Source organism: Cylas formicarius, unplaced genomic scaffold, assembly GCF_029955315.1.
Source record: "Cylas formicarius isolate icCylForm1 unplaced genomic scaffold, icCylForm1.1 PGA_scaffold_6__28_contigs__length_40554024, whole genome shotgun sequence".
Lineage (NCBI taxonomy): Eukaryota > Metazoa > Arthropoda > Insecta > Coleoptera > Brentidae > Cylas > Cylas formicarius.
Genome location: NW_026844347.1, coordinates 27,073,027 through 27,098,972, shown reverse-complemented (window position 1 = coordinate 27,098,972; position 25,946 = coordinate 27,073,027). Strand labels below are relative to the sequence as shown.

Below are 25,946 nucleotides of genomic sequence, written 5' to 3'. Positions count from 1 at the left end.
ATTAAAGAACAGTTAAGATATTTAAGGGATACGTATTTCGAAAAATGCACAATTGTTAATGGGATACACCAGAGAAGACAACTAAAGAACTAAATTGGCGTTTTTGCTATTTAAAGCCTTTTATTTAAGGAGATGAATATAGGTACTTTGGAAAAGGAAAACGTCTTTGGCAAAACTTAGGGAAATAATTCATTATGGCCAGACAATGAAGGGAGCGTCGATCATGTCATATCATTATAGATTAGCCATAACTTTTGCCGAAAATAATTGTATTTTTATTGGTGTAGAATTTCACAACATCACTATTTGTGGTTGTCCTAAGTTATATTTCTTTTTTAATGAGAGTATCAAGTTATAATAAAATAACCATCGCACTGGCAAAACATAAGCCGACGCGTTTGCGATTTTAATCGCCTCCGCCATTTTAGTCAATTACTTATTCGTAATTATAACGTTCTAATTAAAATGCAAATAAGATTTTTTACAGTTTCTATGATAATTACCTCAACTTCCTAATTATAGTGCAATTTTTAACGATCCATAAGAGCACCACTTTTTTAAGGCACTCGTTTTTCGCGTAAAATCTTCAAGGCGACATATACACCACTTTTAAAAATATTGCTGTACGGATATTATTTTACGGTCTTCTGCTTGGGATCACTGAAGAAACTTTCTTGTCTTACTCGTTGCCACAGCCAAAAGCATTTTCACGTGTTATTTTTGGATATTGGACAGGCAGGAACGGATTTACCACAATCCGTTGGAGATGTCCCACAGGTCCCCATGCCATGCAAATATTAAGTAAGGGATAAATTAGAGGTCTAAAACAACCACTTCAAAGAGCTGCTAAATTATTTATATTTATTGATATATTTAGTGGCATATGTATATTGAAAAATATATATCACGGAGAAAATAAAATATATTTAAAGAGGAATTTGCAGCGATGCTAAAAAGAAAGATATGGAGAAATCGAACACTTTGCGGATGTCAAAATTTGTGTCCCTCCTTATATGTAAGCAGCTCAAGTTCTCGATCTAGGTAGAATGTCGGCAGATTTTGGTTGCATCAAGTTATTTATTATTATTTATTCTTATTTAGATTTACTCTCTTAAGCAGGGCTCGCACCAATATTTATTGACGAGGGAAAGTGTTAAAAGAACTTAGTAATTAGTATAATAAAGATATTACCTAATAATAACAGAGATCTGGTGTTTTATGGCTTTTAAAATATAAAAATTATTAAAAATCCGCAGATAACAAATCATCCGCCCATAAAACAAGAACATTTCCCGACGTTGAGCTACTGCTCGATTACCATTCATTCTCTTCTCTAATTAAGCAAACGGGGAACTACTCTAAAATGCTGAATTACGCACTGATCAGACCGTGCGGAAAGTGTCACTTTTAAACGTCAGGTTCATTAAACACGATGACGAGCCGGTACTTTAGTCATGGATTCGGTGTGATCCGAAGTTTTCTTCTTATTTTCTGAATTTTGTTATTAAAATCGTAAAACGAAAAACAAACCAAATAATTATATTCCTACATCTTTGCGTTACCTTATGACGTCAGAATTTTTTATAGATACACTGCATAACTATTTCATTACAGTTTTATTTCTTTGTTCACAATTATGTATCTAAATCCCATCAATCTCCAAGAAGGTTACTAGTGATTAGATAAATTTGAATAAATTTTGAGATACATTAATTTTACTTTTTATTTTTCTATTGCCACATCGACCTTTTAATTTATGAATTTTGTTATTAAAATCGTAAAACGAAAAACAAACCAAATAATTATATACATTAATTTTACACTTTGTTTTTCTATTGCCGATCTTAAAATGTAGTTTCGAAAAAAACCTACTGTACTTTTTGTAATCCTATTATGGTTACGTTTAGTCCTCACCTCCTCTTTTGTCAGAAACTCTGTATAATATATGAAATTTGCTAGCCAACACCCTAATCCTCACAACGTTTCATTTTATCTCTGATGATGAAAAATAAAATAGCGAGTTGTAGTTGAAATTAAACGCATTTGCCATGATTTCGAGATATACAATGGAAAAATCCAATTTAAGTCTTGGGTGCTAATTTCAAAATTAAAAAAGGGAAAAGCAATAACTAGTTTTTCAATGCAATGCTTTTTCATTCCATTTCATACTATTCCGCTGGAATTACCATCGAAGTCATGAAACTACGAACGATGTCTACAATAAACACAACTAATAAGAGGTACAAAATTAGTCGAATAAAGTCAGTCCCTGTCTCCAGAGCGTACATGGAAGGTTCATTAACACAAGAAGGAATCGTATACGAAAATAAATTGTCCCCAAGCTGATTTCGCTTTGCTGGCGTTGCGGCTGTTGGAAGTTGACGCTCTATCACGTTCGACTAAAAAACGACCAAGATGCGCGAATGTCTTGTCTTTCGTATCCGACAACATAACAAAATAGAAACGTTGGGGCTGCGGCTGCTGCTGCAGTTGCGTACACGTAATCAACGAGACAATAATCTATCACCTAAAGAAGACACTGTCGGCAGTGATTTATCTTCTATATAAGCGGAAAATCTAGAGAAAGTCCTATTATATAAGAATACTGCCGTGCTTGAAATACTATTTTAAAGAGTAAGCTATAAGTTTGGTAATGATAAATTCATTACCTAATGGCAAATAGGCATCAACATATGACAGAATAAGTAGTGTAATTTTCTTTATTTCAATACCACTTTAACCGTTTACGGTCAACGATAAAAAGCATCTAGTTGACGTAGGTGTCCCATTATCAATTAAACATTTTTTATATCTAATTTAGTGCTCTTTTTATTTTTATTTAATCACAGAACAAAAAATCTACTTAAGCTAATCAAAAAGTCCTTTCATTAATAGAAAGGAACACGCAAGCAAACAACACTGCCTCACGCCTATGTTCTTTTTCTTTATATCGTCCAGGAAATTAATTTGGCACCATTAAGGGTACCGCATATTTATGCAAAAGTTGCTATTAATCTTACACATACTGCAGGATGTATTTATTCTCTATTGTGCAGCAGGTCCTTTTTTGTTCGCGCTTCAAAATGACGGTCTTTTAATTTATTACGAGAGAACTCATTAATATGAAGTACGGCGGAAGTAAAAGCATTTACCGCTGTATAGGAGGTTTAGATGATTTATTTCAGGAGACTGAGACGCAGTCAAGTTTGAGCGTTTCAAACAAGAAATCGTTAATCGTCATTTCGCAGAGTTAGAACTGCAGGGGATAAGGTAGACAATAAAACCAAAAACTTACTAAATTTTTAGTTAAGACGAAAAGTGCAAAGAAAACTGGTAAACCATGGGTAGATGCAATGTTAAACACAAAAGGTTATTTTATTTTATTTAATAATGCATAATTCGCTGACTAAATAATAACGACAATTACCCTAACTTAATATATTTAAAGTAAATTAACTCTCCTCCGTACATTTAGTACTTAAAGTTTTGACCCAGCTCAAGATGGTGTAATCCTCTTATGCATTTTTCCTACCTTCATATTAGTTTATAGTTTCTGACCAGGGTGGGATGCTTTTTTTTATTTTCTATAATATGCGTTAGCTGAAAATGAGCACTTGAGTACTCTAAACATGGACTGACGTATTGACGCCTTTTTATTAAGGTTGTTTCTTTTCTCTTGAATTTACTACTCCACTTTAGAAATTATAATTAATAATTGAGAAATGGCATTAGTTTGTTGCGTTTAAACATTTAAAAAAATCAAAAAAGAATGTTAACAATTTACTCATGCTTACCAATTTCTTCCATAAAAAATTGCCCCATTGGGCACACTAATATCATCCTTGCTTTATAATTAAACATATTTTGTAAATAAAAGACTAAACTTCGAGTTAAATCGCGAGGCAGAGGTCGGTCATACGTATATTAGGGTAATATATGATACAGGTCAAAATATAACCCCGAAACTCTTTTTCTTCCATAACATGAATATATCAAAGCGGTTAAAAAAGCGTCCTTGCCACAATCTCGGAAACATGACCATCATAAACAATTGGAATGGATTTCTGGTGTGTGAGTTTCGGAAAATGTTAAATCAGAATGTGTCTTTATTTTTATTAATTATATTAATATTACACCACAGAATAAGGGGTATAAATTAAACAATTTTATGTACCTCAGTAGGAGTCATCTCACAAATGACAAACAAAAAAGAAAAAAGTTTTTGTTTTCCTTAGAACTACACTCACCGCACAAAAGAAACAGTCTATTAAAAACTGGACCCCAATTCAAAGTTGGTTTTGTTGTTTGTTTTAAAATTGTAAATGGATTCAGTAACGAATGAAAATGATTTGAAATGAAATTTTTATTTTCATTTAAAAATCATCGGTTATCAACTCTCTTATTTACACAGCCGTAAAACTATCCCAGCCCGAGTCACTGAACCCAGAATTAAAACATCTTACCTCAGCTCTTCTCTCTAATAATTTCCATACTAAAGATATTAAGCGTTCCATCACAAAATACACGTCACCACAATTTTCCAAAAGCAATGAGACCGACCTACACTTGCCACTATTGTCCTGCCTTACATTCAAAAAATCACTGACCACATATCAAAAGTTCTAAAGAAATATAACGTCAAATCCAGATTAACCACTTGTCCAAAAATCCATGCATATATGCGGCAAGGAATACATTGGAGAGACCGGACGAAAAATGTCAACTAGGCTCAAAGAACATGAAAGAGACTTACGAAAAAGACAAATAAATTTATCAGCAGTTGCCGAACACAATCACGAAATCGGACATAAAATTTTATTCGATGAAACTAAAATTCTTGCATGTAATGAAATTTTCTACCAACGGGGGAATCAGTCACCTGAGACGGTGTTTATGCCCCTTATTTAGCTCCGCCCCCCTTAAAAAATATATAAGCCGGTACAGAGTAAAATGCGAGCCAGGTTCTGTCAAGCTCTGAAGAAGCCAACAGGATGATTGGCGAAATGTTAGCAAGTTCCGCCGTAAGAGGAATCTTGAAGTTTTGTAAAAGTATTATCTCTGTTTTCATCGGAGATACATGGCTTTAATATTTTTTTTATGTTGTAAATCTTTCTGTTCTTTTTAGTTTACGGTCTGGTGTTTATTTGTTACGTTTTCACGGCTTAATCCAATGATCTCGTTTGGAAACAGTTTATTTCCAATAAAGACAGAAATAATGTCATGACTAAAAAACTAAGCGTTCAGAGAAGATCCTGCTCTACAGTTGACAAGAGCTGCCACCGCTGTTGCATTCTACAGGGTGTTCCAAGTTTCGGGACAAAAACTTCATTGCTCAAATTCAAATCTGAATAAAATTTTCTGAAACAGCATCGTTACTAACCGATACCTATTGGTACCATTTTTTGTATTTTTTTTTTCGTTCCATTATCATATTGCGATCTCCATAACGTTGCATTTTGTTTATAATTTGGCTTACTACATATAGCAATATTATTCAGTAATAACTACGTGCAACAATTTCCTCGAAATATGAATGGATTCGGGCGTTTCAGCTAAAACCCACGACAATTATTACGATCGACAATAAAGCGCTAGCGATTAAAAATGCATTAAAAACTCATATGGAACCATGCAAAGTTATTATCTGCATGTCAAAGAGCTGCACTCGTTGCAGTAAAATGTAAAGGGTGATTCAATAAGGGTTTCCACATTAAAATAATAAAACTCGGAAGAATATAAAAATATACAAACATTTTTATTTGCCATTTTAGATTAGTGTATTACAATTAGGTATGAAAGGTGATGTCATTCAAATGACCCCCGCGACTCATGTGGCATGACTATCACTTTTTGAGACAATTCAGGTTCTATGCCAGCTATTTCGCGTCTAATCTTCTGTTTCAGCTCTGGAATAGTGTTTGATTTATTTCTATACACTCTGCTTTTTAGATACTCCCAAAAAAAAATCTAGGGTAGTAAGATCACATGATCGCGGCGGCCAATTGATATCGCCGTTACGTGAAATAATCCGACCAGGAAACTTGCTCCGCAGCATTTGCATCGTTTCTCTGGATGTGTGACAAGTGGCTCCATCCTGTTGGAATCACAAATCTTCAATGTCCATACCTTCCAACTGCTCCCAGAAAACATCAGATATCAGCGTTCTCCGCATTATCCTCGAAAAAAAAAGGGCCAATTATTCTTCCGCACCAAACAGTCACTTTTTGAGGATGCATTGCTTTTTGAACAATCTCTCTTGGATTTTCTAATCCCTAAATACGAGCATTGTGTTTGTTTACAAAGCCGCCAACGTGGAAATGTGCCTCATCGCTAAAGATGATTTTCGTTGAAAAATGAACCCCTTGTTCTCGTATCCATTCTGCAAACACGCAGCGCTGTTGATGATCTGGAGGTTTCAACTTCTGAATTATTTGGACTTTATATGGGTGTAAATGCAAGTCTTTTGTTAAAATTCGCTGTGTTGTTGAATACGTAAGGCCCACTTGCCGCGATCGATGTCGAATCGATGTGTTTGGATCTTCGGCTACACTTTCGCGAACAATAGCAATATTTTGATCTGACCGACCTGCACGAGCACGTTGAGGTACTTTGAGGTTAGTTACAGATCCAGTTTGCTCAAATATTTGAACCACATTCCAAATTGTTCTCTCAGAAGGTCGATTTTGCGCGCTGAAAAATTCACGTAGAGCCCGAAATGCATTTTTTCTTGATGGAACATTTTCATAATAGGCTTGCACAAATTTTACAAGTTGTTCAGTCGTATATTGTTCCATGACTAATTTTGTTTATGTTTTGAGGTTAGAAATCTCATATGATAATAAACAAATACAGTGGCGTTTGAAAAATATTTCAGATTGTAATGTGGAAACTCTTATTGGATCACCCGTTATAAACCAACGTCGCGGCACAACATCTTGAAAAGTCCAAGTTTTAAAGACGTCCAGGTTAGTGGGAGTCCTGAAAAATGGGTTTACATATTTCTGATTAACTCCACTTGTCACGTCAGAGATTTCGCATTCATAACTCATGAATGAAGCCATATGTCCGGCAGAAAGATGTTTAACACCGAGAAAAAAACTCTACGTGAATGTGACGTGCTCGGTTATCTGAAAATAACTACCAACAAAATGATTTTCAAACTAAACAATAAAATCGAGCACAGGCCACATCACACGATATTTTATAGCCTCTTTATTACTTTTTCCGTAAGTACGTTTAATGGCTTCAAACGCTCATAATCCTACGTTTATACGCTGGAGTCCTTTTGCGACCTTTTTCGAAATAAAAACTCATAGACGGATCTTTGAAATATAAATCGTAGCGGAAGCAACTAACAAATTTTAAGCTTTGATAATTGAACCGTCTAACGCAACAAAATCGCTTTCAAATTGTCTGCGCCAATATACAAATATCAGAATCCTTTGTAAAATCTAAACAAATAGATACACCCCGTTAAAATTTGAAAGGTTCCGCTTCCAGTAATTCAATATAACCTGTACCAAGGACCCTTTTAACATAAAAGCATAGGCAGACAGAAACAACATATATTCGTTTCGCTTAACATTTTCGGGACATTTTCATATCGATGTCATATAAAATTGCTTGCTGAGGACACTTTTTAAAAATTGCTCAGATCCCAATTTTGACGATCAGTAATAAACGAAAAACAAACATTGGGGAAACTTGGGGAAGACTCAAATTAATCAGAAATGCGTGATCTTGAGCCGTTATTTATATTCGAGCGAGCCCGATAACAATCTTTTGTTCAAAATACTCTACACTGAGATTAGTAAAATGTCGATATGAGTTGATCTTCCCATATGGATTCTCCCTGTTAGATTACTTTTAAATTAAATATTTTGAAATAATTAATTCGCATGAAGAAATTGCTGTCATTCAGGGTATACATAAAAATTGACAAAAACATTACTCGAACGGACACAAAAATATATTCGTATAGAAGGGGGAGACTAACGTCACTTAATGCGGCTACCCTTTTGTATGTAAAAGTTTAACGAGCGTCCCCATGCATAACAATATCAAGGGTTGAAACCCTTTCCTGGAGTTATTCTTTTACTCGCTTTTACATAATTTAACGTTAAATTAGAGTGCGTATGTGCACAAGTAACGTGCAGTGCATTCATGCTTTACGAATTACATATAAAATTCAAGATCACGGTTGGTTCTTGCAGATATACACTGCCGCTTAATTGCGAACTCATTGACGATACGAGAATGGACGGTAATTGGAAGTGCAATTCGAAGGTTTCAATGGGCAAGTTTATCATTGGTCCAGCAGATACGTTTAAGTACCGATTTATGCTTTTTAAAGTCTTAGCTAATTTTTAACCATGTCAGGTTTTTTTGTTGTTCTTGTTGAGAAGACCATGATAAACTCGACAATATACAGATCTCTCAAAAAACGTATTAAAACCTTATGTTTCTTACTACGTCAACCTGAAGTCATGGCTAACTGGGACTAATTTCTGATGTCAAATATCGAGCACTATTAGGGATTTACTAAAGTATTTAAAAGTTACTAGATCAATGACCACAGTTTTTAATGTTTTTTTTATTGTAATTCTTGTTAATAACGATTATTGTGCATGTGATTTTAAAATCTTAAAAATTTTAATTATACAAATTACAAAAATAATGATAAAGACTTTTTAAGGGCCATTCATTTTTAGTATCATATTAAAACAACAGCACTAATAAATCCTAGTATTCGAACGATATAATGTAACCAAAATTAATATATAAATTAGCGAGTGAATTTGATCGTCGAATATTCGCTTCACCATGGCAAACTTTTTTTTTACAAAGGAAACTTGATGAGAATTAAAAATCCTTTTTAATTAAAAAAATACAGCGGTACAATGTCTGATTAGTTCACATCTAATCCTCTGTAACCATATTTAATTTTAAGAAAATCGTTAGTGTCTTTCAGTAAAATTCACCCAACAAAAAAGAATTTTCAAAATTGAGATATAAACAAACATTCTACAGCAGTAAGCTTGGAAAGCTTAATGCTTGGAAATTAGTATAGTTAGCTATTCTGTAGCCGTTGACAATTTATTCTTAAAAAAATCCCTAATAGCCGTTCTCGATATTCGACATAAAAAATTAGACCCAGTTGGCCATGACTTAAGGTTGATGTAAAAAGAAACATAAGATTTTAGTACGTTTTTGAGAGATGTACCCAAAAAAAAAGTTATCAAAACCAAATCGTAATCAAAGATTTTACACCGATGTACAGCCTTAAGCGGGGCGTAAACGATATTTCAAATACCTTGTAATGAAACATTATAGAAATTGGTATAGTTGAGTTCTAAGTACTCCTGAACAAGAATTCGTTTTTCTTTGTTAAATAGTCCCATTTGGCCATGAGTGAAAGGTAAAGCAATAAGCAACACAAGGTTTAAGTGCATTTTTCAAAAATCTAAAAAAAATTAAAATCTATCGATAAACAAATATTTCGCAAGGGTGTACAGTTCTTAAATAGGACACACTGTATATTAACGGGACGTGTCCGCAACCATTAAAAAGCAACCCTTAATTCCCTAAAGACGCAGGAAACAATCGATTTGGGTCCAGCGCTATTCTTTTGTTTGACCGGCGGCTCTCTCGTTGTCACGGTAACCGGACGGGCCGTCGGTAAACAAAACCTCGAACGATCGGGCGACAGATCGGACGACAATCGCAATCAACGTTATTTACGCCACGGAATTGTCATTCATGAGACGACGAAATAATGGAACCTTATAATTCCACAACTGTCACGGACCGTCTGTAATGCCCGCAGGCATCACGGGAAGAATTGGAAATGCAAATGGAAGATAATTTAATGCAGAGCGGAGAATTTCTGCCGGAGGAAACTAAACCATCGATGATATTTATGTATACCTACTTAAAAGATAGAAAAATTCTATTCGTCACTTAGCCCAAAAGGCATAATATTAATTGGGAATTTTCGAAGTTGTAGAAAATTAAGTCAGTCGCGTATTTTAGGTATTTGAATACTTTTGCTTCAAAAACTTCCGAGTTTCAACATTCTTATCTGCGGTAAAAGAAAGAATGGAGACCCTAAACTTCACCTCAACGTTATCTTTCTCTCTCTCTCGGATACTACTACAACAAGTAATGAATTTAACATAAAGTAGCAAATAGCAACACTAATTATTGTTTTAGAACTAAAGTTTAAGGCTTCTTTGGAACAATACATAACATATACCGAACATTAGTAAAATAGAGATTTAAATATTAGTAAATATTGTACACAGAGTAAGAACTAATTCTACCTATAGTGAGTTTGTTATCGAAAATTGAATTAAATGGTTATGTGACATAACGATCACGTTCACGACATAATAAAAAATCTACGGAACAGGCCAATATTAGCTCTGAATTTCACTGAACATTTGAAAGTTGGCGGAAAAAATATTTTCTGAACGCGCGGAACGAAATTTGTACTTCCGATAATAGTGTATAAAACAACATGGTCTCAGAAGCCATCTGCTAATTTATTCAATTCATGTAGTTAACTCATTGCATTTAATTTGTTTAGGAGAGTGGAATGACATCGGGATGACGTAATTTAATGAATACTAATTCATGGTTATAATAGAGATAAAATCTGCTTGTTATCTAGGAAATAGCATAATTTGGGATGCGCGTTAATATATAACGCCACGCGTATTCATAAGTGTGTAATATTTTCTTTACTACCACACTTTTAGTGATTGTTCAGCCCTAATGGCCACTTCTTGTAACCCGAAGGCTTTTCGCGCCAACATGGGTGTCGAATCCTAACGCATTTGTCTAGCCTCGGGGCTGCGATTCAAATAAAAGGGGCGAATAAACTGAAAAGGGCTGGAGTTCCCAAGGGACCCCTCTAACGTCCAGTCCAATTCATAACGACTATATGATATTACTTGTCATAATAATTAAAACTCAACTCGTTCTGTTGATCACTATATATGCAACGAACAAATCCGAAAGAAAAATACGCAATATAAATTGTATAAAGTACTAATTTAAATACGATGACGGAAAGTAAAAAAACCAATACTTTCATTGAACTCATTCCCAACTGCTATAGCTGATACCTTAATTAACTAATTCATTTTTTCATCTATGCATTTTTACCGGTAAAATTTCAAATCTTCGTCGCAAAAAAAATTGAAACAATTAAAAGACTCAAAATGCATGGACCAATTGTTCTTTGGTGGGAATGTATTTTTTTCGGTTGAAATATTATGTATTTAATATTGCGATAAATATTTTCATTAAATTTTTGTTATATATATATTTTTTTGTGTAATATTATAAAACAACGGAAACATCTCTCATTTAACGAATACTTTATGGCAACGAAAGGGACATAAAAAATAGGCAAAATAAAATAAATAAGAACTAAAACTTCAGATTTTCACGAAATTATATATTTTCACATGGCAATTGTTTCGAGAACACCGCGTCTTTATCAAATCATATTTGATAAAGACACGGTGTTGAAACAATTGCCATGTGAAAATATATGTGAAAATTATTTTCTTAAATAGATTTTCAAGTAAAAACCACCTCAGTTCAATTTTTAAAAAATAGGTATTTTCCAAAAATCAAATAATAAAACATATTCAAAAACAAGTCCCTTCGTCGAAGTATTTTATTTTGTGTTCCGAATTAGCCTCCAAATTAACGCAACTGTCATTTATAAGGCTCATTATTATAAGACGTGTCTCAAACAGAGTGGTAAATATTGGTTCTTGTAAAAACACAGTCTGTAGTCTTTCTCCCTGTTTTGGTTCAAATTGATTTCTTTGTAAGAACTTTACGAATTTGAAATGCGGTTTTCGTCGGAGTTATTTAATATGTTTTTTTTTTTCATATTTGTCAAGGAAGGTGCCCCAATTTAACCTTATTGTAATTTTTAATACTCATTATTATAAGTGGTCTGTCAAAAACAACGGGAAACTGTGCGTCGTTCGACATGAACTATATTCTTACCTGTCTCTCCCGGTGGAGTAGGGGTCTCTTCCCTAAGCGACGGCGATCTACGATCCTGGCTGAAATCTTCTGTTTCTATTTTGTCAGGTTTGATAATAATTTCGGAATCGGTTTCTAGTGCAGCCTTTTCCAAATGCTCCAGGAACGGGTTGTACGATTCCTCCAGTGGATTATTATTGGACAGTCCATCGTTAAACGACTTTGTCTTCTCGATCGGGGAGAGAATTGGTTCATCGATAGCGTCCACGTCTGTTTCGGGTCCAAAGTCGTCATCGTCGAATTCCGACGCTGATCGTTTGCCATTCGAATTTTCTGTACGCAATATGTCTGCAGCATGATCAGTTCCTGCAAAAATATACTTGAAATCAGTTAACTAATACGAAATCTACTCTTTAAAACTCAAATCAAAATGATCACTCGTAAAAAAAAAAAAAACAAAGAAACCTTTTGAAAATTACCAAAATTTTGAATATTTCCGCAACTTTTGAAGTTGTAGAAGTGATTTCAAGATAAATTGCGTTTTGAGTGGATAGTGATTTTACAAGATAAAAACGGCATTTGACAAACAATTTTTGAATCCACCGTTATTGAGTTGCCAACGTACATTTCGCCCTGTATTTTTTCCTGTCATAAAATAGTGCAAATATTTACTCTGTGTTTTGCTGGACAGAAACAACATTTCATTAGATGCAAAAACTAATACAAATACAACCGTACAACATAGCTTATTAAAAGTCATGTTAATTTTTTATGGTCACGAGAGATTATCGAGATTTACCTTGAATCATCCTGGGACTTCTAAAGTTGAGGAAATATTTTATAAAAAAACTCCAATAACACCAAAGTTAGAAACGTATATCTTAAATTGTTCTTACTGTATATTGCGTAATTTTTGAAACAAGTTCAACATTCCAGAATCCAAAATGTACTAATGGAGCAATTATATTCCGATTACAAAAAATATATTTCAGTGCCGTATGGAAAGTATCTAAATTTTGAGGCGGAAACTAACTGCTCTATTGCACTTTTTAAAATTGATATTACTTCCGGTCAAAACCGAAAGTTCAAAGTTTGATTTCGTTAATAAAATCTCATAGATTAAGTTGCCAAATTTTGGCACACACTATATCAAAAAAAAATTATTAATTTCCACATAAAATGTACATCTAATGAAACAAATGGCGCTTAAGTTTCGCATGGAGACTGTTAAATGAAAAAATGAACAACGGGCATTAAGGTTTACAAATAACTGTCATCGGTGCGACAGGTTGGTGGAGAAAGTTGAATTTATCTCTAATATAATCAGTGTGAGAAACAGATCGACCGCCTTAAATAAACGGAGACTTGCTTGCACAAAAACTATCGAAAACTAGTGCAACTCATGATTCAATTTGATGACGAGCCTGTTATGGATCGGAACATTTCGCCATTAATGTCGAATTAATTTCCATAATTAAGTGCATGCAGCATATTTGAGAACACAGACCGAATGAGTTGCAATAAATATGACTAATTGCGATAATTATGCTTAAATTGATTTCAATTCTTTTTTCAAGAACTGAACTTTCAGGATTTTTTTGCAATAACAAATAAATATATAAAATAAGGTTAAAATACTGCAGAAAATCAAGATTGTTCGACTTTTTTGTAGAAAACTAATAAAAATTATCGATATTTACAAAAAAAAAACCTAATTTTATATAAAAAAATATATTTATTTATTTCTATTTATTTATGTTATAACAAATAAATAAAATAATAATAAAAGATCTCCGGAGATTGTTACTAAATAGTATTTCAGTTATTTGATTTTATTACAATTCAAAGAGGCACTGATTAAAAAAAAAGATAATTAAGTTAACTCTTTTAATTGTAATAAAATCAGCTAAACTTTACTTGGTCTTGAAATGTTAAAACCATATTATATTAACTTTGCATCAACTTAGACGACACACTAAAGATTTTCTTTGAAATCGAGTGTTTAACACAAAGTTAAACGAAAACACTTTATTAAAGAATTCAGTCTAATCCATCTAAGTAGTTTGATTCATATTTAATTAAATTAGGATTTATAAAAGCTAGGTTAAAATATTTACAAAAAAAACCTAATTTTATATATAAAAAATATAGAATAGAATAGAAATAAATAAAAATATTTATTTATTTCTATTTATTTATATTGTGCGTTACGTCGCCGTCGCGTCATTCTGAGAACCAAATGGAGTCGATATTATTATTGGGAGTCCCCGAATCGCTAAGTATCGTATTCGTATATTCCTTGAAGAGTGTTATGTGTAAATTGGGCATTACATAAGCATAATAATTTATTATAAAATACATATTATTATTAAATGATAGATAACACTCTACAATTGCGAGACGTTATTTAAAACATTTCTTGACTAGTCAATTTAGAAGTGGTCAATTGCCCAGCAACAGCACTAGTGGCGACAATGATATTCAAGTTTTGACGTTTATGTTAATTAATTAAGTTTTCAGATTTTGAAAGTATGTTAGGGACCGTATAAGAAGCATGTATTGTTCAATACGTTAAAATAATTTTAATTTAAAATTTTAAGCAAAATAATTTAGATTGAAATATCAAAAATCAAAAATAACATAAATGACCAAAATATTAAAAATTACATCTTTTTCGTGGTCAATTGAAAGTGCCCAAACTTGACAAGTTACAACCGAGTGGCTTGCATAAAATTTCTGCCAGATATAATTTGAAATATGCTTAACTTGGTTAATATTTAATTATTTAATAGTCAAAACATTTATTATTTAGAAAAATGAACTAGTTAACACGGACTAACAGACAAAACAAAACAAATTCTTAGTACTATTTTAAGAGACATAATGTAATTTACAAGTACAGAGGATAAAGTGAGTTTTATCCAATGACGTTCCTTTTTTTTTAATATACTTAAATATACTTTAATCTATATTACCTGTGAAAACTGAGGAGAGGATGTTCGTAAAAAATTATCCCACACATTAAGCAGCATAAAACAAAAGTGGCATTTAAAAATTCGAAACATAATCACTTCTATAAGAAGCGCAAAGTCGCCAATTTAAACATAAATATTCGAACGCGAGGTTAAAAATTTTTAAGACATCGTCGAAACATATTAGAATGAAACCTCAAATCGGATAAGTCAAAATAAAAGTTTATTGGTTATATGACAGCGTTATCAAACTTACCATTCGATTTATAATTGTCTGTGATATTTAGCAGCAGGCTTTCGTTTTGCTTCTGCAAATGGATATTATCGTTGGCGACGGCGCCATTCGAATTCGTGAAGGGGTTGTTCGCGTTATCGACACCGGTATCCATTGTGTTAAATGGTGGACCGTTGCGGTTTGCCCAACGATGGGCTTCCGCTGCGATCTTCGATGGTTCCTTTAGGAACACCACAATCACCGAAATGTTATCGCTAGAACCTCTATACTGGGCCCACCGGGCTAGCCGCTTGCTGACCCTTTCTATGTTCTCTGCAACGAGAAAAAACATACAAATTAAACCAAAAAAAAGTATTACAAACTTGGTGTGAAACAAACAATTTCAAATTTTAAGGCAATAAATGTAGAGTAACTTAAAAAACTTTAGATATATTACAACTTTTACTTTGATTCGGACTGGGGCCACATTTTTAATTTGAGATAATTATCCCATTGCGGCGTTATAAATGATAATCTTTTTTACAAAAGTACCTTGCTACTGAACAATAGCAAAAAAACAATTTTATTTAATAAATATTCAGTTCCTTCCTACGCCACTGGTTATTCCATATGATGAAAGTTTTTCATACAATTGCACCTTTGTTACACAAGTATTTAGTACATTTGCAGTGTAGAATAAGAAAAAAGTCTTAAAAAAAAAACGTCTACCGGAAGTACAGTCACATCCACCTTTGTTCACCTAGTTTCAGGTGCATTGTCTTAATCGGGCAAAATATTCTCTTCTAGTACTTGGTATTGGTAATTGAAAATTGAATCGAAAATACATAAAAAATGCAGTGAATGCAAATGAAATATAATATATGGCAGAAAAATACGTATATGCTGCTAGCGACTGTAAAGATGGTTGGATTCCAAATGGGCTTTCTCTGTCTGCGAAAAATATTAAAGATTCTTCTCTGGATTACCCTGAAGACACCACCGCTGATTTATTTGAAGGTTGTTTTAAAAACAAATTAGTTCCAAACATTCCACCTAATAGCGTAATTGTAATGGACAATACAAGTTATCACAGTGGACAGTTGACTAAAACCCCTTCCTCATGTGACACAAAACCAACAATCCAAAACTACAAGTATAATAACGACATTTATCTTCACGAAGATTATACCAAAAAGCAATTAACTGAGGTTCTACAAAGCTTGAACCTACAAAAGGAATACGTCTGTGATAATTATGCAAAAAATCTACTCATTGAACATGTTTGGCACCAACTGAAATTTGCCATTGGTCGTAACAATGTTTTCCCCGTGTTAACTCCAATGCCCTCAAACTTATAGAAACCGAAGTTTTTAACATCCCTCAACAAAGTTGGGCAAATTCTGTTAAACATATAGAAAAAACCGAACAATCGTATATCCATATTGCAAATAATATAGAACAAATAATAATTAGAACACGCGATGATAGGGATAGTGATACTGATATATTATGTGAATAATTTTAAGTAATTTAAGTAGGTAATAAAAATAATTTGTAATTTTATTTTAGATTTAAACATAAATACATACATAAATAAATGAATATTGTTTAGTATCTTTCCTAACAAAACCCCAAATAATTAAATTCTAAGCAAAGTACGGACCTGTTGAGCCATATTTCATTCTTACAGATTGCCCGGGTCTTTCCTTAATTCGTATTAGTTAGTCACTTTCTCATATCTATGAACAGACTTTACCTACACCATTGATTTGTCAATGTTTTTAGTAATTGAATTTTAATTTTCTGCGGTCCAGCGTCGGTAAAGAAAACTTAAATTAAAAAATAGCGGTAACCGTAACATTTAAAATGGCTAAATATTTTTTCTATTCAACGGCTTTGAGCGAAATTGAAAATTTTTATAAAGTCTCCTCCTTTATAACTACACGCTGCTTGTCAGCTGTAAAGAAGTTCCGTCTTCGTATATAACTGACCAAAACTAATCTAATATGCACACCTCATATAAAAAAACGTAGAAAAGAAATCCTTTAATGAACACAGTCTGTATACCGTACGAATCGTAATAATTACAGTTTTATTGAAATCATACTTTGTAATAAACGAACCCAGCAATAAGTATTGCATCAACGAATGGAAATTTTCGTTATGCACAGCCGTTCATTGATCTAGCGAAATTATTGGACGGCTTGCCGTCAACGTTAACATTAATAAACAATTGTTGTTCTTCGGATCGTCCAAGCACGTCTTAGTTCGCACTCTTTTTTCTACGTATTCGGTCACGGCACCAACATGCCAGTGAACTAGAGCAAGACTGCATAATAAAATAGAAAATGACGAAAGCATTGTGTTATATTTAAAGAGAAAAAAATTAATGACGTGTGACTTTGTATAAAACGAAATTACTTTTATAATATCGAAGAATAGAAAACTGGAGCAAGCCCGGTTAGGACGTTAATAGTAATAATTTTATTACGGAATTCGAGCAGCTGCACAATAGTTTTTCATATATTAACAGCCCGTGATATCCCCAGTAAACATATAACATTTGCGCTTGAAATAAGGGGGTGCGTGGAATCTTTGTGCAATATATAAGTCTATCCGTAGATATTATAATATGTAAAATGGAAAAACAAGCTACAGCGATATCCGGGTTAGTAAACAATCAGTAATAAAACTAAAAATAAACAAGAATTTAGAAAGACAAAAACAAAAAAATAATAGAGTTAAGTTATCATCCTTATTTTCACCTGAAGTCATGTTCGAAGTTATGGATGGTGTCGTTAACACTTTTCTTGCTATAATGCACATATTCGTTACAACTGAAGTTACGAAATTATTTTTTAAGTTGGTCTTCCATTATAAATTTTAGTTAAATATATAACAAATAAAATTATATAAATTATTACAGAACGCTTTTATGATTAGACATTTTGCCACGCGATGTGAACAAAGTAGGTATAGCCATTAAGAGGTCCATGAATATCCAAAACTTTATTTTTAACAATTGCATCGAACAATTACAAATAATTTTTAAACATATTTAAGGACTTTACAGAATAGGCCCCCTTTAGGAGGAAACTTCTTTTTCTAAAGGAAATAGACTAATGTCGGTGTCATAATGACAAAAATCGATATCTGTTACCGTTTCAAAGTGCCATTTGAAAAATGTACATTTTTAAAAACTTTGTTGAAATGGAAAATAACATAATTTCACAAGCGCTTATTTTCTTATAATCTAATAGTTTAAGTATCCATCAAAAAAGTCATACTAAATATTTTCTGTTAATACATGAGAGATTTTGATTTGTGTGAGTATTAATTAGGAACAAACGCTCTAATTACACCGATAACTAGTTCTATATTAAATAAACGATAAACTCCGGGTAATTGCTTGCCTGGAATTGTACACTGGTCGAATAGCGATAAAAAAATAATTGCATTTTGGAAAAAAGTATATTACAGAGCCTACAGAGTTTTGGTAAAATATGATATTCACTGGCGAAACAAAAATTAATATTTTAGAATACATGTGGAGAAAAACGAAAACAGCATTCAAACCGAAGTATCTCCGATCAACCATTAAGCATGGATGTCGTAATTTGGGAATACATGTCAGCATCTGGCTTTTTCAAATATCATTACGGGTCACATGCTGAGGGAACAATAGACGCCTAGTATATAAAAATTGGCCGTTGCATGTTTCAACAGAATAATTATCCGAAACATATGGCTAAAGTCTTGTAGGAATGGTAAATATATTTAACCTTCGGCAGCTACTGCGGCATAAGATATGAACCCGATAGTGCCTCTGTGCGATAAGTTAGAGCGACGTGTGGGCATAGCCAATTTTTCAAGGAAAAATTTAAGGCCAGGTTTACAGAAGAATGGAATAATATTCCAAGATAAGACATCATAAAATATATAGTTTGCTATTAAACGGGCTACAAGGTACGCCTCAAAATATGAAATTCTCAAAATATATTTTACAAACACAAATATTTATTATAATATTTTAAATGTCCGAAACTTTTTTTAATATGGTTTTGTGTACGTTTCGAGAAGAAATTTAAATGACTTTAAAAAAAAATTGATATTTTAAATATCGGAAACGACTCAGTACTCATTTTAGCTGCAATCCGCGTCATTGATTTTTAAGCTCCACTCAATTAGGAGTTTTGAGGCGACTAAAAGAACGAACGATCGAGAATATTGGCTTGTTTTCTATTCCGCGGCGATATCTATATAAGGCAAAAGATTCAAAAAATTTCATTAAAATAGCGACTCATTTCCTATTACCGGAACGCGATTAGATTAAAGATCGTTTGTTAAAATGGATTACGCGCGCAAGTTTTTGTACCCCTTTGGAAATATTTGTCATTTCAGATAATGAGCAATTATCTTTAACGATCAATACTTTAGCAGATTAATGTACATTTTTATACAAATATGGAGTTAACTGCCGATTAAACATTTTCTTTTCCATTAATTTAAAAAGCGGTAGGAATATTATCGCAACCTATTTTGTTTGCCCTTGCTTGTGTTATTCTAAATATCAAATAATTGTTTTCTATAAGCGCGCCTGTTTTTAACCCTCATCACGACCAGTTTACAGTAAATCGTATTACTGATAAAACCAAATCAGAAATGAAAATACATATTTTTTTATTTTTTGTAGGTTCCTCGAATTAAAATCCGAAATACATGAGACCAATCAGGCTTCTACTTCGTTCAAGCGAACATTCTTCCATTAGATTTGGTGGGTATGTGACTTATTTTACCTATAATTATTGAAAAAGTAACAACTCGAAACTTCTTTAAAATTAGGAATTTTAAAAAACAATAAAAAAAAAATATCTCAAAAAAGAAAATTTTTAATAGCGTAATAGATAAGAAGCAACAAATTATTTTTAAGGATACATTTGAATTTCGCTATTTCTATTCAATAGGCAATTTATAACGAAAAGATCAGCCGCAGGGGGAAACCCACTCCAGAAAAGGAGGAATTCAGAGAGGAATAAACGTAGGAATCGTACTACTGTTCCAACAAACCAAAGTAATCCTGATGGGCGCAGTCCCCTTATAACAAGGGAATAAACAGCAATTTTTTTAAAACGTAATTCACTTGTATCGGAATATGAGAATCTAGTCAACAACACTCTTCTGCTGGATTCTACTTTCATTAAAACCGACCAATCATCTCAGTTTTACGTTCATTTTATATTAATTTCTGAATACAATTTAATTTGATCACCAGTCGTTTTAATCGCTTTTCTTACAGTCTCAGATGACGTATTAGAAAGACTAGACACGGTGTGTCCCACTTAAGAACTGTACACGCTTGTAAAATCTTTGTTTAGGGTCAGATTTTGATAATTTTTTTTTGTTGGATAGGCGTCTGAGAAATGCACTAAAACCTTGTTTTGCTTATTGCTTCGACTTAAAGTCATGGCCAACTCAGATTATTTAACAAAGGAGAGGGAAGAAAGAAGTACTATTACGCATTAAAAAAAAATGGCACCGGATTCTCATTCAGTGGTACTTAGAACCCAAGTTTACCAATTTTTATAATGTTTCAATACATTGTGCTCGAAATATCGCGGACGTTAGCATTACTCCTGGAGAATGTTTGTTTATGGTTCAATTTTGATAATTCTTTCTTGTTGGATGGAATAGCAGTTATTACGAATTTCTTTTAAAATAAAGTGTCAATTAATTCTTATTCATAAATAAAACCTAACTATACTAATTTCCTTATACTTCCTTCCTTTATGGCTCAATTTTGAAAATTCTCTTTTGCTGATTAGATGTTACCAAAGAGAAATGAAACGGTTTTTCCGAATAGTATCGACTAAAGTCTTGGCTAACTGACACATTTTTTTGAAGCAGAAAATCGAGAAGTACTTTTAGGGACACACATTCGTGTTCAGGGCTACCTAAAAGTAACTAGACCAATGACTAAAGTTTTCAAAGTTTTCAAACAATGAATATTGCAAACCTTGTAAATAACGATTATTTTGTATGTGATTTTAAGATCTTCAAATTTTAATTATTCAAATTAAAAAAAAAATGATAAAAACACTTCTTAAGGACATTAATTTTTTTGTATTATCTTAAAACAGCATTAATAAATCTTAGCATTCCAAAAATACAATGTAAACAAATTTAAAACATAAATTAACGAATGAATTTGACTGTCCAAAATTCGCTTCTCGATAGCAAACGTGGTTTTACGAAGGAAACAGTTTACCGACGTCGATTTTTATTATTTGATGAGAATTTAAAATCTTTTTAATTAAAAAAATACAGAGTTGTAAAGTTTGTTTAGTTCATATCAAATCCTCTCTAAACATATTTAATTTTTAGTTAGGTTAGGTTAGTGTGTTTCAGTGAAATTTATCCAACAAAAAAAAAAGAATTATCAAAATTGAGCCATAAACAAACATTCTACAGGAGTAATGCTTAAGGAAATTAGTATAGTTAGGTTTTATGTGGTCCTGAATAAGAATTCGTTGACACTTCATTCTTAAAGAAATCCGTAATAACACTCTCGCAATTTTACATCAAAAATTATTCCCAGTTAGCTTCAGGTTGATGTAATAAGAAACATGAAGTTTTGGTGCGTTTTTGAGAGATCTATCCAACAAAAAAAATATCAAAATCAAACCATAACCAAAGATTTAACAACGATGTACACCCAGTATTGAAACATTATACATGTCGGTAAAGTTGGGTTTTCTAAGAATAAGAATAAGAATTCGTTGCCAATTTATTTTTAAAAAATCCCTAATAGTACTTCTCTCTTCTCACTCTTTTGTTAAATAGTCTCAGTTGGGCATGACTTTAAACTGAAGCAAAATAGAGTCTTGGTGCATTTTTCAGAGACCTACCTGCATATGACTGCTGCATACTGCATGCCATAACAAACTGCTTGTATAAAATGCTTCGGTAAATCCCGATTTCCAAAAGATCAATCCAAATTATGTTTATAGAAATAAGAGCGGTTGCAAGGAAAATTGGTGACGAAATGTGCCATCCTGCCAAAATATTAGCGCTCGCCCTCTGGCGGTGTTGTTACCGTAATGGGTTGTGGCGGTGTGGCGTTGTTCAACAGCCGTAACGTGCACTGGTTCGATGAACCCCCCAGGCGGCGGCAGCCGTCACCGTTCGTTGCAGATGATCCGCAGGTGGCTGGTACCGAAAGATGAAGCAGAAGACCATCTTCGACCGCCGATCCGCGAAGATAAGCGGACCCGCTCGAATGATCGCCCCTTGGTGAGCGAATTTAATTGATTGCGATTTTTATCCGACGGCACGTAATGACGGTACCACCACGTACCGCGGAGAATCGTCTCAACTGTCCCATTTTAAAGACCAGGGTGGAACGGTTGCTAACGAGATAGCGCGAAATGTAATTCAATTGAAGTGGCGTCTTGACACTAACAAAACGTTAACGCCGCTCAATTTTTTAAATGAAAGAGAAATGTTTTTATTTAACAATAACATTTTCTTGATTATACGTTAAAGTACATGCTTACTAATGACAGCAGCCTGTGAAATATATAGATAATATAGGAATAGGTAAAATTATAAAAAAATAAGATTAATAATTCGTAATTTTAAAATAATTTCAACTTGACATTTCGACAATTTGAAAGTTTCGTGTTCTAATTCAAAATCCTAAGGATAAAGTTATAAGATTTTTTTTTATTTACATTATTTTAATTTCTTCGAAACACTTGAGTTTTCGGAACTCAATATATATATTGACATGCTTCAAATAAGAACGAGCAAAAAGCTTTTAAAATAAATTGTTAAGAAAATTGCTCGGTTTGTAAGACATGATCTCGCTGAAAGCTCGATTCATTCCTCATAGTTAATTTAATTTAAAAACATCATATTATTGAATGGAATGCACAAATTTGTTACGAAAAAAAAAACAATGTCTTCAAATTCGTCTTCCGACCATTAATTTTAAACAAATCTAGATAAAATCAAGACAAAACGTAAATATTTTGAATAAAATTGAAAAATTATATTTTAAAATTGGGTATTTGTTTTGTTGCATGTCCTTTATACGTTCTTAGAAAAGAATATAATGACTCGTGAAAATGATGTGCGCGCCCGCAAAATCGAAATGATGCACTGATGGTATTCATGTTACCCAAGAGGCCCCGTAATTGTTTCAACTTTTAAATAAATTAGGGACGTTTCGGTGTTCACAAAAAAAAGAAACCTTTTTTGAGCTTTTAAAATTTTGTGTTACAACCTCAGGTAAAAGTATGTATATTTTTCAGTTACGGCATGTTAAAGTTTAAAAAAACAGTAATCTGTTCTTTAGCATAACTAAGAACTTCTCAAATACATATTTTATGAAATTTGGCACCTGCTCTCTAAGCACCAACATCCATTTTCAAGTTTTTTTTTCAGTGGTGTCCGTACTTGAAATCGTCAAAAATCATACATAACGACATATCTTCAATTGGAACAAAAACATCTCAAAATTAAAATATGCCAGAAAAAATATATTTAAATAATAATAATTTAAATAATTTTTATTTTAAGCGTGTATAGTATAATCAAAATATCAAAATTTTATTAAAAGGTCTAACAAAAATCAATTGTTCTTAAAATCATCTTCACGAATACAGCTTTTGGGTACCCTTCAACCAGTTAATATTGCCATGAAAATGTCATACCTAGGTTGTCAAGAGAGACTCGTTTTAATCACTGTTATGTAAGTTACAAAAAAAAAATCTCCATCATAATGGTTTTTTGTGTAATAAAGAGTTTGCGAGAACCGTACCTCTAGAGCTGTAAAAGTTCAGAAGAAGGAGAATGGTACAATATAAATTCGTTAAACTATAAAAGCAACAGACCATCAAACGAACCTCTTTAAATAAAAAAAAAATTAAATATCCAAAAATAATCTGGGATAATTAGTAGCTTGCGAGTAGGCTTCGCGATTGTTGGGCCACCTCTTAAGTCATGTCAAGTACTCTGGGCTGCTTAATTTCCTTTCTTTTGCTCTACTATTTAAATCTCCACTTACTCACTTCAGACGGATACCAAAGGCAGAACTACCTTTTTATCGTACTCAACATTTTATTTAGTAATTTAAGGCAGTAGTTTAATTTAATCAAGAGTTCCGCAACCATAATCGAGCGTATCGGAATACCGACTTTTACGCATTCCCGTTCAAACGGTATCCAATTATTTTTACCATAAAGTGGTGCCGCGCGCGCAACCGACACTCCACGCTTGCGAAAAGAATATGGCCGATCGGTAACTAATCGGCAACAACTGGCGTTGCGTTCCTATTCTTTTTTTTTTTGCGGAATCCGCCTCCGTTCTTGTAACGCAATATCCACCTCGCGGTTCCCTTTTCGAAGGACATTTAATCTCTTAGCAAATAAAATGAACACGAGACGGCGGAACTGTGGGGGTAACGAGGTTGCCAGACGGACGACGACATATGGTCGATTGGTTATAATATAAACCTGAACGGATATGCACCAAAAACCAAAATTTCAACTTTTACAGTCTGCTGCGTATTCATCCAAGTCATGAAAAACAACGAATATCTTGTCCACCAAAAAAAGAAATCAAGAAATGGAAATCGGTATGTCGATTATTATTAATTAGGTCATACTAGAAAAAATGAAAATTCCAATTATGGTTTGACCTAATTCTGAACCAAAAATCAAAAATATATAGCATCTGCATATGTGACAACAAAGCTAGCTACAATTTTTGGTACTTCTCCTCTGTGTGGACGGTACTAAAATTTTAAGACATACATTAAATACTCAGTGTCTTAAACAAAATTGGGACTGACGCTAGCACATTTAAAATATTCAATATGGACAACTGTTTATCCCGATTCTTTATTAATCGTATACAACTTGAGAATCTGCATTTTAAAACCACAGCGAACGCGATAATTTATTTCCGACGAATTCTGACACTTCGAAAGCCTAAAATGTGGACCGTACGCCGCCTCCTATTTTAAGAATTCATTTATTATCGAATACCACATACCTTACGGAAAAATAAAATATACACTGTACATTCGTCTTTTAGAAAACGGCACATAGTTGAAAATTGGCCAACTTTGTCAAAGGAATGTCAAGGAAGGACTAAAATTTTTGGGTAGGTCCAGCATAATAAATGTAAATATTCTGCGAACCAACGCACCTTTAGAATATTACCTGGCCTACATCAAATCCTTACAAACCTTAGCAAATAAATAAAAATGGGAATTGCGTCACCCAGAAGGATTGGTTATGTCGATTCCTTCAGAGTCAGTTTATGGTAAAAGATTTAAATTCTTCACATATTGTAAACCTTAAAAAATCCTCAACAAAAAGCTGTTGCCCGAAGAAAGAATTTAAGCATCACACTATGTTATATTAGAAGATAACCAAAAAATCATTTCACAATTCATTTGATCATTTTATCTTAATAGTTTTATTATCGCACAAACGACACTTTGGTTTATAAATGTGTTGTCTATAATCTTTTTACGATCACTACATTTTTGCAAAATAATAAGTATGAGTGACGTGATGGATATACAGTCACCAGAACCGATAAACGTCAAAATACTATCACTGTTTTTAATATCCAAAGAAAACCATCCCATGGCTCCCAGTTCATGACTAAAATACTGGAAACGCTGGTGTCGACTCGTGGTGTTTAACGAATCTAAAGTTATGAAGTTTCAGATAAAAAGT

At 33.0% G+C, this 25,946-nt stretch overlaps 1 protein-coding gene across 1 annotated transcript in view; it reads right to left on the bottom strand.

Moving 5' to 3' along the window:
• LOC132703495 (nascent polypeptide-associated complex subunit alpha, muscle-specific form-like) overlaps positions 1–25,946 on the bottom strand; it is a 122,286-nt gene that overhangs the window by 19,189 nt on the left and 77,151 nt on the right. Inside the window, exons 8-9 of the mRNA XM_060672794.1 lie at positions 15,238–15,528; positions 12,031–12,375 (exon numbers count right to left, since the gene is read on the bottom strand). Of these exons, the coding sequence (XP_060528777.1) occupies positions 12,031–12,375; positions 15,238–15,528 (636 nt within the window). The remainder of the gene's footprint in view (positions 1–12,030; positions 12,376–15,237; positions 15,529–25,946) is intronic.